At 41.5% G+C, this 17056-nt stretch overlaps 1 protein-coding gene and 1 pseudogene across 1 annotated transcript in view; one reads left to right on the forward strand and one right to left on the reverse strand.

The window, feature by feature from the left end:
* Positions 1 to 17056, reverse strand: part of Aqr (aquarius intron-binding spliceosomal factor) — a 73786-nt gene that overhangs the window by 29315 nt on the left and 27415 nt on the right. The window contains exons 14-19 of the mRNA XM_021194961.1: positions 15948 to 16050; positions 13242 to 13362; positions 11166 to 11307; positions 6523 to 6701; positions 4301 to 4468; positions 2690 to 2859 (exon numbers count right to left, since the gene is read on the reverse strand). Coding sequence (XP_021050620.1) covers positions 2690 to 2859; positions 4301 to 4468; positions 6523 to 6701; positions 11166 to 11307; positions 13242 to 13362; positions 15948 to 16050 — 883 coding nt within the window. The remainder of the gene's footprint in view (positions 1 to 2689; positions 2860 to 4300; positions 4469 to 6522; positions 6702 to 11165; positions 11308 to 13241; positions 13363 to 15947; positions 16051 to 17056) is intronic.
* Positions 1038 to 1447, forward strand: LOC110319463 (annotated as a pseudogene).

Below are 17056 nucleotides of genomic sequence, written 5' to 3' on the forward strand. Positions count from 1 at the left end.
AACCAAATCAATGTTTTTAAAACTCAGGATCCTAGCACAGTTGAAGTAAGGGATAGGTGAGTGATGGACAGACGGATGATGAGGAAGAGGAGAGCTCTGGATGGAAGGGAATCTTCAAGCTAGTAGAGATGAAGGAAGGCACAGACCATGACAAGCAGCAGCAGAATGTGATGATTAGTAAAGAATCTTACACAATTCAGCAGACTCCACCACAGGAGGTGTGAGACGGTGGAGGATGGACTTGATATTAGGAAAAGCTTCAAGGAGGAAGGTGACATTTTACTTCGGTGCAACAAAGAATTTCTGATTTATTTAATCATTAATGGATAGTTTCGGAAATGTTCTAAGTAGCAGAATAAAAGCATCAGTGTTCAAGAGAATTAGAAAATATCTATCAACAGGACTATGAAAACACTAGAGAAAGGTAGCCATCCCAATGGTCTAGGCAAGAACTGGAAGATCCAGATTAGAACTGCTGCACTAACTGGAAATACAAATGAAGCAGGGGAACAAGTGAGGATTCTACCAAGGTGTGCCAGAAACAGCAAACACACAGCACGGGCTCTCTGCACCAGGACCTGAACGCCTCCTTTAATTCCCTTAAAGAGTCATGCACCTGCTAACTTTTGATGGTAATTATTTATATTTCTTTCTTGATTAACAGTTAAGGTATAAACTGTGTCTTATTCACCTCTACAACTCCCACATAACTTAGCACAACATCACTTACAACAGAGACAGTAAATAGAATGGCAAAGAAAGAAATACTCTGTAGACTTCAGTTAAGTGCCTGAAAGTCATTTATTGAAAAGTAAATGTGAGATCAGCATAGCTCCTGTACAACCTGGAAACAGATCTCTCTTAGGTGACACTTAAACTGAGTTGCTTGTGTCAAGTGGAGGAACAAACCTCAGGTAAATCTACCTGAGGAAAACCATCTACAGGGACAGTGTAAAGTCTTATCTAAACAACAGGGTGGCCTCTCTATCTTCTCCCCCCTGGGGGCAGCTCTCCCGCCTTGGCCTCTCACTCCTGAAATGGATGTCTGCCCCAAGCTCATCTCTACCTGCTCCCAGATCAGGAGCACCTCTCAGCTGCTGAGCCATCCGCTATCTGCAGTGTAGCTGAAGTGACCACAGATGCCAACAGATGAGGGCCTCAGCAGCGTGGCCTGGTGGCCTCTGACCTCACTTAGCCCTAGTCACAGCTTCCAAAACAGCATCATTTCAAGGGACATGGGTACCGCTGCCAAGTTCACTGGAGCTGCAGATGTGACAGTTGGGGTGGCTGGCTCTGCGGCAGGGATTGGGACTGTTTTGGGGAGTCTCATCATTGGCTGTGCCAGGAACCCTTCTGTGAAGCAACAGCTCTTTTACGTGATTACTCTCTCGGAGGCCAAGGGGCTCTCTGCCTAATGGTGGCCTTCCTCATCCTCTTTGCCATGTGAAACTGCTGTCTCCACTCCCACCTCTTTAGTGTCTTGTCTGCCCTGTATGGTCCTTTTCCTGACCTTCCCAAGAAGTCTGGGGAAAGTTCTTTGCCCAGGGTTTGACAGAGAGAAGACAAATACATACTGTATTTATCTTAATTAATAAGAAAAAAAAAAAAAAAAGAACAGGGTGTGTGACCAATGTGGCTACAGTGAGGCGAGTAAGGAAATGGAGGACATGAAAGGGACACCATGGCAGATGACAGCCTAACAACAGTGTCTGAGATACTTAAACACTCTTCGATGTGAGGAGAAACCATGAAAGAGTTCAGAACAGGGGTACTGAAGGATGACGGACATCTTGAAAGAACTGCACAGAGACCACAGAGAGAGTAATGCACAGTAGGAGCAGAGAGGAAGGGAAGCAGGGGCATGAAATGAGGGTGTCTCAGCATGGTGCAGGGGGGTGGTGGTGGCGAGTCACTTGGTACTGACACACACTCGTGAGTGGGAGGGAAAGAAGTCAGGGAGTCCTCCATTGCACTTGTCTTCAGTAAGACAAGAGATGGAGAGTAAACTCCTGTGTCTGAGAGCTTCTATTTTCTCATACACAGCAACAGCATGGAAATGCAAGGGAGCGATAGGACTGGATAAATGATGCAGCATATGGAAAAGGAAAGAAAGGCACCCTGCAAAACGGGGGTGTCCCCAATGTTAAGACAACGTCAAATTATAGTGCTGCTCATAGTCCCCACGAGCCTCACAAGTGACCATAGGACAGGAACTTTCAGATCTGCCTTTACAAAAACACTTCTAGACTATGAAGGTAAACACTAGAAGCCCCAGTGTGTTCCTGGAACAAGTGTGACAATACACTGCATCAGAGAATCATTCAGTATGATGTCCCACATCTGCCTTCTAAAGACATCCAGAGCACACCTACATTTGACTTACAGAAGAAGATCCAGTAAGTGGGAGAGCAGTGCCCTTCCTCAGCTCGTTCTGGGCTTTAACGCACCTCCTGTAAGAAGGCTGACCTGCAAAGCAGAACCTGAATCCATCTATGAATTTCTAATTTCTTCAAAAGTCAGAACAGATTTAGCAGATGGTTTTCTTTAAGTGTCATATTTAACCAATATGCTATGAATTTAAGACTAAAGTTAATATTCACTGAAACCCCTCTACCCAGCATGTATGTGTTCCTCTTTTGGATTTCATTTCTAGGGTATAAGGAGTTTTAGCTACAGAACTGAACATCACCTTGAAGTTATTCTCCTTCGGTTTCCTCCTCATTATGACATTGAAAGTGTCATACACATCTTCGGCTCCGTTTTGTATAGTATTGGTCATATCCTGTTGATACTGGTTTGGATCCAAAAATACTCGAAATGTCCTTGACTCTCCTCTAAGATTGGGTCTGGGTTCAGGTCCTAGATGTTTTTAAAGAATTTGTTAAATGAAACATTATTTTTAAAACTAACTATAAAAGCAAGTTGAGTCTTTCTTTCATAGAAATGGCAAGCCACTGAACTCAACTCACCTCCAATACTCCCCCCCCCCCGCCACCGTGACTGAACTGTCCTGTACTTAGACACTTCAGATTCAAAGTTAAAAGTATATTCCTGATTTCCTAAATTCTTTTTTCCTCTTCTTTTCTTTTTTCTTTTCTTTTGGTTTTTTGAGACAGGGTTTTACTGTATAGCCCAGGCTGTCCTAGAACGAACTCTGTAGACCAGGCTGGCCTCGAACTCAGAAATTCGCCTGCCTCTGCCTCCCAAGTGCTGAGATTAAAGGCGTGCGCCACCACTGCCTGGCTTATCATTTCTTACAACTCTGTCCTATGCTGATGAAACTGCACACACTGTAACCAGTGCAGATGCTACTAAGGGAGGCATGCTTGGCAGTCAAAGGCCCTCTCTCAGTCCCTATTAGTGACTCACGTGTGGGAACATAGCAAGTGTTTTTTAGACTAAGCACACATGAAGTTACATGCCTGCAGATGTGTGTCTTATTTTACGAATTAAGAAGAAGCCTTTCTATTTTTTAATTTGACAGTGGGTTTACAACATTCTAGTTTCTACCTAACATCAGCAATTGGAAAGGATTTCACATACAGGTAATGTGAGAGGAGGAACATTGGAAGCTCAGCGGCCTCAGGCCTAGCTCCCTCAGCTCCCTCCCTCCCTCCCTCTGCTGTGGTCTAACTTGGGTCTCATTTTGTGGCACAATGCTTATCCCATCCAGCCTTCATTCCCTTCTGTTTCCTTAAACTCTACAATTAAATAGCTGAATTAAGCATCAGCAGTCTAACATTAGCCTGAGCTCAAAATTACAAGTGAAGTGAACTCAAGTTTTAAGGGAAATTCAGTCACCAAACTGTGAAAGAAGTATGAGCCATCAGGAGTGCTAACTTAATAGAGTGTGCACCAAGGCAGATCAACAATTTCAGATATCACCAGTAATACCAAAAAGAGTAAACTGACCCCACGAAACAGCTTTTAAAGCTATTCATTTGTTTGTATGTTGTATTTGTGTGTGTGTATGAGTATGTGTATATGTGTATCTGTGTATATAGAGGGCAGAAGGATTATATGTGTGTTTGCTACCATGCCTAGCATGCTAAGAAATATTAAAAATCTTGTCTTGGAAAATTCAATATATTTAACAGTTTTTGTTTTCCTTTTTTTTTGCAGTGCTGGGGAATTAAACCTAAAGTGTAGGTACACTGCACATGTCCGGCAAATGCCCTATCACCGTAGATATTAGCTAGTCTACAGTTGTAAAGTAAGTACTTTACACGCGATCTTTTGTGTTTACTACATAAAAACCAGCACAGAAACGTGTCATTCTCTCACACACAGGTCACCGTACCGTCTTCGATGACTCGCCCTTTGTCATCCAGCATGCCCTGGATTTCACAGCCTCTGACGTACACCAGACCAACTTGCTCAATAAAAGGTCTCCTCCTGTCAAACTTAGTGCCATAAGGTTTTGTGGGACGCACAGTAATTAAAAAGCATACATCGTGCTTGCGAAGACCTAGTAAAACATAAAGACATTTTTACTTAGTAGAATTACATTGTTTTTGATCTTTCATTGGCAAATTCTTAACTCTTTTAAAGGAGAGGAGATTTAAAAGAAACATTAAAAATAAAAGAGATGACCAATATATTTTGTATTAGAACATAATTATGTTTCCTATAGTTTTTAATAGTCAATATTTCATAGCAATAATTAAAAGGAAGATATTCTTATATTAAAATTAGAAGCCTGTGTCATGAATTAATTACTAAGTAAGACTTTCAAGTCATGTTACAGATCCAAAATTGGATGTTCATCACCATTCTTATTTTTAATTCTTATTAAATAACTGAAAATATGGCTGGCATATAACTCATAGTCATCAAGTTTCTACCATCGTTTAGGTTATCCATCAGTGTCATCCCAAACAGCCTGAGTGCACGGTCCTAAAACAGGTTAGCCCAAGAATAACTCATCAAAGCACAGGAGTGTTACAGGAGTGTTAGCTACAGATGTTCACCCACGGAATATGGTTCAGCATACAGTGTCAGTCAGCAAAATCTTTCTGAGTGGATGTCAAGGGGCAAGATATTGGTGTCAAAACCCAAAGCGCCTCTGGCTTCCTAGCTTCCTCAATAACCCTGACACAGGAAGAACAGGGCCACTGAAGTGTTAGGGACACTTACCACACGCAAGTTCTACCCTTGTCTCTTCCCGAGCTATTATTTTTACCATTGTATTACAGAAATGAAAATTTATATAGTCTGTCTGCTTATAATCTTGGAAAAAGAACATACAGCTAGATTAAGACACCCATGTCAGGGTGTGGCTAATAGGATTGGAGACATCATAGCTCTCTGTAGTGCGAGTGTAAGTTTCCAGGAGTAATAAATCCAATACCCTCCCTAGCAATTAATGACTTCTCAAGGTGCAGCGATCATAAAGGTGCACAATGTTCTAAGCGTAGAAGGCAACAGACTGGAGCTCACAGAAACATAAAGGACTCAAAACAATCTGTCACAAATGATACCCACCAAAGCAGCCATTTGTCACACACTTGGCCAACTTCATTGCTGGGTTCCTTTAGAATTCCCTTTTAATTTAACATATGCGCCTCATGGTTACTGCTATGCGGGAGCTATAATTTCTGAAAACTGATCCCTTTCCTTATGGCATTTGAAGAAGGTAGCATGAGATTAAACCTTCTGGCTGTATCTCTCACCACAGGGCAGCAAGGGGGAACAGTCTCTTAGACAGCTGGGAACAGCATGCGTGTGTGTGTGTGTGTGTGTGTGTGTGTGTGTGTGTGTGTGTGTGTGTGTGTGTGATGCAGTGCCCACTGCAGGTCGATCCAGAGCCAGCTCTTACACAGATGTTAGCCAAGTTTTAACTCTTTTTCACTTAGTACTTTAAAACATAGCTTCTCAAAAAGCTAATTATGATACACAACTGTAATTGCTAAAAACTTAGGCAGTAAGAAAAAAAAAAAATACAAGGAAAACAACTGGTTTACTTTCTTGTAATTATCACACAACCTTAAGTAAATCTAGTTTCAGTGATCCCATCCATCTTCCTTCTTGTGGTAAAGCAAACATTTTCCTTCAGAGCTGCTTCACTCTGCGTCTTTGCACCGGATTCTCCATGAGGCGCATGCGTCTCTTTTCTACTCTGGCTGCTCTCATCTTTTCAGAGTATTACTATCTCTGCTTACACTGCAAATGTGTATAGGTTATATATGATTCTCCTTTAGGGCACACTGGTGCCTTTATATTGATCTACAAATCTAGCAAACGCTCTACTAATTTGACAATTTCTTCTCAGTTTGCTTTACCAACTGCAATCTTTAGAATACCCTGACAGGGTTATCTGTATTGAGATACTTAAAATACTCTTGCTCGATTCTTAGCATTTTTACTAGTAATTACAAAGACAACTACAATGCTTTCAATTAAATTTTAAGAATAAAACGGAATAAGGATAATATTTAGTAAAAGTACTCAACCAATGCTCTAAATGGAAAGCTATAAATCACAGAGGCAAAAGGTGGCATCACTTTTGAACTGCCAAGTTACCTTCCCATTCATCCTTGATGTGGTCTCTGACATTCAGATTGATGGTGACATCTGCACGAACGCGGGTTGGCCAGTTTTCACCGATGTTGGGTTTGGCAACCTCGACTACAGTGAAAGCCACAATGGGCTGGGCCATCCGTGCCCAACCACCGAACACTACACCACCATACTCAGACTGCCTGAAATCCAAAGGAGTGCGTGATTACACAAACGAGAACTTCACAGCTTTACACAAGGACAGCATGGGAAAGGACATACCTAGCTCACAGTGAAGTCTGGCTAGCACTGGCTATCCGTGGTAAGGGCCATTTCTTTGTCAAGGCTGAATAGTATGCTCTATTGTTTATGTGGCCCACATTTTCTTTACTTGTTCATCTCTACATAGTCACAGGCTGTTTCTCTATCTTGGCTGCTGACAACGGTGCTGCTCTGAGCATGAAGTACAAGTATCTCTTTCAAGACAGTGATTTTTAGTTCCTATTAACATATATCCATAAGTAGGATTACTGCACATGATTCTCTTTTTAATTTGATTCTCTTTTTAATTACTATCTCTGCTTACACTGCAAATGTGTATAAGTTATATATGATTCTCCTTTAGGGCACACTGGTGCCTTTATATTGATCGACAAATCTAGCAAATTTTAATTTGTCTGCACTGTCTTCTATAATGGCTGTAAAATCATATAACCAACAAAAATGCATAGAGCTTTCATTTTCTTAAATAACCTTGACAATACTTATCTTCCTTCTTAACATGATGGTTGATTAGCTAGTGGCTGAATCTCCATTCCCCAGATGATTACAGGCCTGAGCACCACTTGTTTAGCTGCTGGCTACCTTTACATCTTCATTGCAAGCACGTCCATTTAGGATGTTTGATTTTTTTTTTTTCACATTATTTTTTGTGTTGAGTTGTCTATGTCCTTATATCTCTGGCCTTAAGTTTCATTGACACACGTCACAGTGTAGTGTTTCCTTGCATGGCACAGCTGTACTGAGGCTTGCTACTTTCATGCACTACTATTCACTATGAGTGTATCTTTCTCTTTGTTTCCTCTATTTGTGTCAAAATCTAAGACAAAAAACAAAAGCAAAACAAAAGAGTGCTAAGAGCAACGTCACAAACTCTGCTTTCTTCCAACAATGTCATGTCTCAAGACTTAGTTTAATCTGCTTGAATTCATGTTTTACTATCAGGCAGGGATTTTGCATGCAGATCTAGCTTTCCTCACTGAAACACTTCTTACTTCGCTGTGGCTTCTCTGCACAAGTGCTACATACACACAGCTTTATTCCTGGCCTTTCTACTGCTGTCTATTTGTGTATATCCCAGGGGGTGGGGTGGGGGTTGCTTTTCTTTTTCTTTTTTTTTTGAATCAAGACAGGGTTTCTCTGTGTAGCCCTGGCTGTCCTGGAACTCACACTGTAGTAGACCTGGCTGGCCTTGAATTGGAGATCCACCTGCCTCTGCCTCCAGAGGGTTGGTATTTAAGGCACATGCCACCATTGTTTTATGTCCCTGTTTTTATGTCTTCTGAGCTCTGTCTTGATCACATTAGCTTTGTAATATAATTTGAAATCAGGAAATGCAATGTCTCTAGCTTCAAAGTCTCCAACAGAAACTGCTTCAGCTACTCTCTCTTTCATTCACTGGCAGGAATCTCCTCTGCTTGGAGAACTCTTTGCTTCTCTTACAGAAGAAAAGGGGCTGTTCATATGGCATCTCCTCCATTTTAAAGGACAGTTCTACTTACATTTATTTTATCCTTTTTCTCTCTTTAAATAATTTCAACTACTAACATTTTCATCTTTTGTTCTTCATGTTCCTAGGTTACACTTAAAATGCATTTCTAGAACAAGCTATTATTTTAAAAACTTTAAAAAAACATGCAAGACTCCTCATTGAACTATACTACCTTAAACCCCTTAAAATATCACTTTAAAAAGGTCAGAGGGTAAATTAACAAGTAGTAACAACACCCAAATAGGCATTCTTATTTATTTTACTTCAATTTGCATTTTAAAGATTAACCTTAATTTTTTTACATGAAATGGTTTATTTGGAACATAAACTAAGGCAGCACTTTGAAACTTAAAGTTAATTCCAAAAATGACATTCCAAAAAACTTTAAATTACCTCTAATATAAAGATTCTGTGCTAGAACTAAAAACTGTACAATTTTATGACGTCAAGGCAAAGTTAAGAATAAAAGTCCTCCACTTTTAAGCAAGCTAGGACTTGCTTAGCAAGCTTCGGGGTGGCATGACAGTGTGCTGAGCCCCAGGGGTGGTATGACAGTGTGCTGAGTCCCCGTAGGGAGTCCCTGGGGGTGGCATGACAGTGTGCTTAGCCCTCGTAGGGAGTCCCTGGGGGTGGCATGACAGTGTGCTAAGCCCCCATGGGGAGTCCCTGGGGGTGGCATGACAGCGCGCTGAGCCCCCGTGGGGAGTCCCTGGGGGTGGCATGACAGTGTGCTGAGGGAGTCCCTGGGGGTGGCATGGCAGTGCGCTGAGCCCCCGTAGGGAGTCCCTGNTGCGCTGAGCCCCCGTAGGGAGTCCCTGGGGGTGGCATGACAGTGTGCTGAGTCCCCGTGGGGAGTCCCTGGGGGTGGCATGACAGTGTGCTGAGCCCCCGTGGGGAGTCCCTGGGGGTGGCATGACAGCGCGCTGAGCCCCCGTGGGGAGTCCCTGGGGGTGGCATGACAGCGCGCTGAGCCCCCGTGGGGAGTCCCTGGGGGTGGCATGACAGCGTGCTGAGCCCTCGTAGGGAGTCCCTGGGGATGGCATGACAGTGTGCTGAGCCCCCGTGGGGAGTCCCTGGCACTTCCTTCACTCTCACCACTTTACCCTAGCTCACACTGTCTTGTGGGACTCATTCACTGTGAATGCACAATTCAGGAGGATTAGTGAGTGCACACGATATGCGATATGCATGTACCATCACAGTCCACCTTTAGAACATCTGCTTTGTCCCTGAAGAAAGATTTCTAACAGCAGTCAGTCTCCCACTACCCCAGACAGCCTCTAATCTGGTCCCCTCACTTTTTGTTTTCTCACAGATTGAGACATGAAGGATTAAGGACAGGCTTCTGCCCCATGGAAGCACATCATTTTTACTGCTGTCCCAGTTGCTTTAGCCATGGGAAACACAACTGGAAACATGATCTGAAACATGTAACACCTAAGAGTGCTTGGGCTTGTGGTGTGGACCCGCACCTGCAGAAATCCCTTCATGGGCATCAGTGCGAGAACTTTAGAAGGGTTTATTATTTCACATATGAACAAATTAACTCCAAAAGTTAACATTTTCTTTCATCTTCCGAAAAAAAAAGAGTAATTAAAAAAAATCCTCTATTAATAGAGAATAAAAAACATGAGTAATTGTTTGTTTTCTTTGTATGTGTGCTTGACATTTAAATTAAATGTACAAGTGAATTCTATTTACTTAAGTGCTAGTTAATAAATCCCTATTTTGCAAAATGGCCAAAATTAGGCTCTAAATCTAGACATATAAGTGCAAGGTAACCATAAATTGTAAAGGAGTTTCTGGATCGAGTGCTCCCACAGGGTCCGAACAATGGGCAATCATTTCAGCAAGGCCGTGGGCAGGGATGAGCAGCCAGTGGCTATACAAATTTCACAATCCTAGCCTACTTACTGAGTCAACTAATTATTAAGTCAAAAATACTTTGTGTTGGGTTTTATAGTCTCATCCAGAATAACTTCTCACATAATAATTAAAAAAATAGAACTGAATATAAAGTAAAATATGGAAGTGAAAAATAGATCATTACCACAGAGCCTGTGGTCGCTCTCTATGGCTAGGGACACCTAAAGAGGTTCAGACTCTAGAGACTGTCAGAATTTCCATACAAAGTCAGTATCACTACGTGTGTATATCTACTATGCCTGAAAGGTAATGATTCACTTCACAAATAAAGTTTGCTCATTTGTAATCACTTGAAATATTTGAAACCATCTACTTAGAAACAGTGAATAAAAAGAATTTACCCAAAGTCACTCAATGGATAAAACTCCAAAATTAACCTTCACAAATTTCATAATGCAACCCTGTCTACCATAGTTAGAACAAAGGGATTTTCTTAGAGAAACTCCCCAGATAAAGCAAGGAGGTTGAGAGTCAAGTTTAAACAGAAAAAGTTCTAGTAAGTAGATCTATAAGTGAATCCTGCCAATGCAGTTGAGTTCCACTGTGCTGCTCAGAGGGATCCACGGCAGGCTCGGCCCTCCAGCTCACACCTCTGGCTACAGTCACAGGAGCAGCAGGAGTAGGAGAGCAGCGCTCCTGGCTGCTGAACTTCACCCAAGACCAACGGGGTCTAAGCTGCCCTGGCCCAGGACTGCTGGGCCCTCTTTATTGATCCCTACTGATTTTTCCCCTTCCCTGACTAACATGACCTCTTCTCCCTTCTCCCCAGGACCCCTGCCACACCTCCAAGGTACTCAAATACATATCTTATACTTTAGCACTTCTGAAGTAAATTCACATTGTAAACATTCTCAAATAGTAGGTATCTTTGGCAGATATCTACACACTGCTAACACACTGATTTTCCTACCACGGTGTATCAGATACTGCACACACACTTCTTCATTACAGATGGCATCGATTTACTGACCACGGCTTCATTCTGCTGACACTGTCTTCGATGTCTTGTCTAATTTCGTAAGTTGACTCTAAGCGGAAGAGATTAAAGTTCCTCAGGAGGTAGTCGTGTAGAGTTAGAAACTGCAAATTCAGCTTGGGGAGAGCAAGACAGCCTGAAAAGGAAAACAACATCGGTGACCGCATTATTCTTTCCATCAACCATCTGGTCTATAGACAAAAACACACCAGCAGCAGGAGAAGCAGCTACTGATGTCTGTGGAGCAGACACATCGCCACATTTTCCATTTGCACAGACTACACAGGCTATCTTGTGAGAACTGATCTAAGGATACAACTATTCATTCAAGTACTCAAATAGCAGCATTTCACAGGCCAGCATGTTTAAATGTTTCCAAAGATATTTAACACTAGTACAGATGTTAGTAGCTTCTTGTACTCAATTCAAGCCATCCAAACCTGATGTGCCTCACATTAGCATAAGCTCACCCTGTGGGAAAACATACCACACAAAAGTAAATATGATGATGCTATGCTGCCTAAAGAGAACTCCAAACATGTGTTTTGCTAGGTTTTAGGGGTCACGGCATTGTCTTTATGTTACTCCAGCTCATCTCTTCTCCGTGACTGAGCAGTCTTAGCATTATTTAGAGATCAAGTACTCAACAGCACTACCAAAGCCACAATACATTTACCTGACAAATCACATTTTTATACATTATCTACAATACCACAGCAGTAATAAGAGAACTTAAAGACAAGAGATGGTGTGCCAAATATTCACACTGTTTGTATTCGTACACACTGACTTACACTCTGAGTCACTATCTCTCAGGCATAGGCTGAAGGAAAGTGATCTCATTTTCATTAAAAACAAAAACCTGTTAGCACCTTGCAACCCTCACTTGAACTAAAAATGGCTCCATAGACAGGAAGGGGTTCCTCATGCATCTTCATGTAATACATGTTCACATCCTGCTCTCCTTAGGTGCCCTCCCTTTGTCTCCATAGACAAGAAGGAGTTCCTCATGCATCTTCATTTAATACATGTTCACANCCTGCTCTCCTTAGATGCCCTCCCTTTGTCTCCCTAGACAAGAAGGGGTTCCTCATGCATCTTCACGTAATGTATGTTCACACCCTGCTCTCCTTAGGCGCCCTCCCTTTGTCTCCCTAGCGGTCCTTTCTGGCCAGCTACTTCTCCTCCCACCCTGGTTAGACCAACCTCTGCTTTATTACACGGATTCCACTGCCCTATTTCTCACCTTCCTTAAAATTTCTTCCTCCAGTCTCCTGACCTCTGACTGTCTTGTCACACACACACACACACACACACACACACACACACACACACACAGACCCACACCCGGGTACAACAGACACAGCTACATATAATTTAATTTCCATGTTCTGGATACAGAAAAGAATAAGCCATGCTTGTCCTTTTGACTCTGACTTATGCTGTTTAACTGCACACTTTCTGCGGTGCGGGTAGATTTCAGGAGAAATTCTAGGAAACTCTTGGAACGGTAACCATCAAAATAATTGACTACTTTAAAGACACCATTAGTGCCATACTACTGGTACATTTAAGCCAAGTTCTCATCTACAAAAACAGGTAGTTTTCAATCAAAGGTAGCTACTACAGACTCTTGGAAGGTACCTCTAAGCATTTGTTATCAACTGCTGGCTATGGGTTTTTTTGGTTTTTAGTCCTCAGTACCTGACTTCATAAAGAACTTTAAAAAGGCTCTACCAGAGCTTTTGAAGGGCATGTCTATCAAACAGCCTATCACAGTGATCAATGGAAGCTACACTTTCTGTACTCTTAAGCTTACTCAAAAACAGCACTGCAGTTTAATAATATTTTATATATAGAAATACATCTTAGGATAAATCCTTTTGGTAAGTATCCAAAATCCTCACTCTTTTCTAGCTTCTAAGTCCATAGAACACAGAACAGTAATCTACTGTATAGAGGAGATGTGTGTGTGTGTGTGTGTGTGTGTGTGTGTGTGTGTGTACATTTCAGCTATGTGTGATGAACTTAAATTCACATTACACATGAGCTCTGTATTTCCTTACCTACCTTCCCCAGAATAGTACTCGGTAGGGACGATGTTTTCATCCCATATAATTTTCTCAGTTGGATACAAAGGCATCTGATTCAATTGCTGAATTTGAGAGATGCGGCGTTCATGGCGAGACACCTAAGGGAAGGAACCAGTGGAGTTACAGTAGAACAGGAGTGACACCAGGGTCATCAGAGCCAGCAGGAGAGAGCCTGTCTTCAGTGCCATTAGGCATGGAGTGAGATATTCCTGGGCTTCAATCTTTGTGGCAGTTTGATAAGACTTGATTTTTTTTCCCCTTTCTGTTTTCCCTCATAAATCGTAAAAAAGCCAAGGTATCAACCAAATGAACTTGAGCCGGATCCCAGCTCCTCCATTTATAAGGAAGTTACTATAAGCTTCTTAATCTGTTTCCTTTTACTAAAACAGGTGAGGTACCAGTCTCTAATCAGGGTTCCATGGTGACGAGAAGGAATACTATAAAATTGTATCAAACTCTGGCACATGCCAAGAGTTTAAGAACTGCAGCATCTATGTAAAAACCAAACTCCCCAAACAGAAGTCATGGGCCCTCGACTTTGTTTTCATGTTCCTTCTAAGAATCTCCCATGATCTGAGAAAGCGTCTGAATCCCCGGTCTGCGTCTTCTCTAAGGTAGATGAGACTAAGGTAGATGAGAGACTGGGCGAGCTGTACTTCCCCCCTCATTAATGATATCTACGCACACTTGATATCCCAGTAGTGCATCTCACACAGAAACTGTGATTTCTAATTAACAACGCCAGAATGGCACATGGCTTTTCTATGGGAAACATCCCTTGGAAAGGTTTGTATTTCTTTTGTTCATAGAAACTTAGTATTGGTACCAACAGCCTGACTTGAAAGAGATTTTCTTGTCAGAAAAGAGCTCAGGGAATTTTTAGGAAGTGTTTGCAGTTACAGACAGTGACAAGTGACTTGTAGGAGGACAGGCAAAGATAGAAATCTAAGGCATATGCTCAGGGCAAACATGCAAATAAAAAAGTAGTTTCCATTCTGGAACTAATCTGAAATGCTACCAAGGCTTGCTCCCCAAATGACACTCGAACACCTGTCACTGAGCTTTAAACACCTGTTACAAATGGTTTGTCTCTGCTCTCCATATTTAGCATATTACCATCATCTTCCTACTGGGAGGGATTATGCTCTCTATCATGTGGTACAAATAACAAGCTTGGAAAGTAAAGCCCAGAACGGCATGTCTACTACTGTTCAATATGTAAGAAAATCAACAGACACAGATGCCTATTTATTTATTTAGTTCTTATTTGTTTTGCTCAGCAATGAAAATGTCTGAAATAGATGAAAAGCTACTTAATCTTATAACAGAAAAACTAACATTTTAAATCCCTTTGTTTTGTTTTGTTTTACTGGCAAAGCAGGAAGACTAAGCAAAACCAAGGCTGGAGCAAAGGCAGTGCATGCTCATCAGACTGTTGGTTTTGCAGGTTAACCTGGCAGCCATAAGCACACACGGTGGATCTGGTTAAATGTTCACATATGGGTGTATACACACATACACACAAACACACACACACACACACATAATCTCTAAAGGTGAAAACTGTCAACACTTAAAGAGACATTAGTTAGTGACATGGTTAAATATGACATAAATAGTCATCTGTTTCAGAAAATGTTGAACTGATAGGGAGAAAGTGTTCCAACACTACGCAGTGGACTAAATCTCCAAACAAGGTGAAATGAAGGCAATACTAAAAAGAGTTTTTAAGAAGTTATGGAATTACTTGAATTCTTTCGTCCTGTGGTGCCGGGAATCAACGTATAGATTCACTAGATTGTATAAGCAAGCACTCTCTACCGCTGTGCTATATGTCTACCTTCACTTGTGACCTAGAGGGTTCTAAATTATTAACAATAAAATGTACTTAGTTAATAGTCACAAAATTAACTCCAATAGGTCCGAGAGGTCTTCTGAGAGCTCCAGAAGGATGTAGGTGAAGAGTCTACCGTGCTTCCTCCTGGCAACAGGAGAAGCCCACTGCATGAGTTCTTTATTCCCTGACTTAAACTACTGTGCAGTGGTGCACTATGTATAGAGTAAGCCAAGCCCAACCCAAAACCCAGACAACAGCCACAGCAACAACAGTAAAAAGTCACCACACCCAACAACAACAACAACAACAACAAACAAGTTTAGAAAATAAAGCCTCTCATTACCAAAGCTGACTGAAAATTTGCTTAGAATTCTTAAGCCACTTAGAAATAATTTACTACATTTCTAAGTTACTGAACTTAGAGTATCAAGGCTATGACCTGATACTGAATACAGAATTTTTGAATAACTGCCTTTAAAATAACACATGACCACAGTTATTAACATGCACTGTGTCTAGCTGTGGTCTTCTTTAAGAAAGTTCAGTTTTGAATCCTCAGAGCATGAGTGCAGGGTGACACAGAAGTTGCTGAGTGCCACAGTGACTTCCTGCCGTAACGGAGCTTAAAGGTTTGAGAGGTGTGAGTGAGAAAAGAAACCACAGACGTGAAAAAAAACCAGCCTGAGACCTGGCCCTCCTGCCGCCATTTAACTAATTCCAAACATAAGAGGCAAAGTACTGAACCCGAACTCTAGCAGTCAGGACGGTTTATATCACTATGAGTGACTCAGAAAGGTGGGAAAAGCCACAGGAGAAATTATAAGACAGTTAAATATTAATGTTTACCAGCAATTCTAGAAGAAACTCTTTATCAAAAGTTGTGTCTTCATTTTTAGGGAGCGTCGGCAAGAGGCAGAGATATGATGCCACCTGGTGGAGTGTGTTTGAACTGCAGAATGAAGAAGATTTATTCAGGTCAATCACCTTTCCTCTTGAACCCTGTTTTCCTATTGATTATCTTAAAAAGTAATATCCCTACCGCGTGGGGAGCAAAACAAATAAACGAACAAAACCCCAACAACAACAACAAAAATTAAAAACAGGAATTAGAACTTTTCAAGTATTTTCTGCTAAACCTTTCATGGTACCTGAATCCACTGACAAGACAGCGCTGACAATCTACCACTGAAGCTACCACAGCAGAGGTGAGTCACTGCAGACCCAGGCCGAGGCCCAGCAGCTCCTGTAGCCCCTCCTCACTTCCACATGCAGACTATCCAAAGCCAGGTTCATTTAAGAACAACTTCAATGAAACAGAAGATGTTTCTACTGAAAAAGTTACCAACACTGGACTCTCAAAGAGATATTTTTAAAAAGGATATAACAAAATGTGAAGTATGCATTTTGCATATTATTTGCTATGTGAAAGAATGAATTATGCTTCTTTTTGTTTTTTATTAGTAACATTTTTCTTTCATAACACAAATGTTTTCTCTTTCTCTAATGTTGTTTTACATCAAACCCCTCTTTTCTATTCTGAACCCCAAAACTGCTAATCTATTTTCAACCTCTTTGTTTTTTCCAGGCCAAAGAAAGAGCTTTTGACACTGACTGTGTAATGCACTGACAATGCACTAGGCAAGCCATCCAAAGGCAGCACAGTACCAACAGCAGCCTACGCAGACTTGGAAGATCTATGGCTAGTGGACGGAGCGTCAAGCAGGAAGTGAATAAGCTACTACTACTGTGTTCCCAAAAACAGACTAGTAGGTATGTACTAGATAGTATTATTGAGCTATCTTAAGAGCACAATGTTTTTCTAGGTCATATCTCTAACATCAAACATGAGCTTTGCTGGTTTCTGTTATATACTGTTTATGGCTAGTCACATTTGGCCAGGTTAGTGTTCTATTCAAAGAACAATGGCCTAAGTTATTTAGCATCCTTTCATCACT

The sequence above is a fragment of the Mus pahari genome, chromosome 3 (assembly GCF_900095145.1).
Source record: "Mus pahari chromosome 3, PAHARI_EIJ_v1.1, whole genome shotgun sequence".
Taxonomy (NCBI): domain Eukaryota; kingdom Metazoa; phylum Chordata; class Mammalia; order Rodentia; family Muridae; genus Mus; species Mus pahari.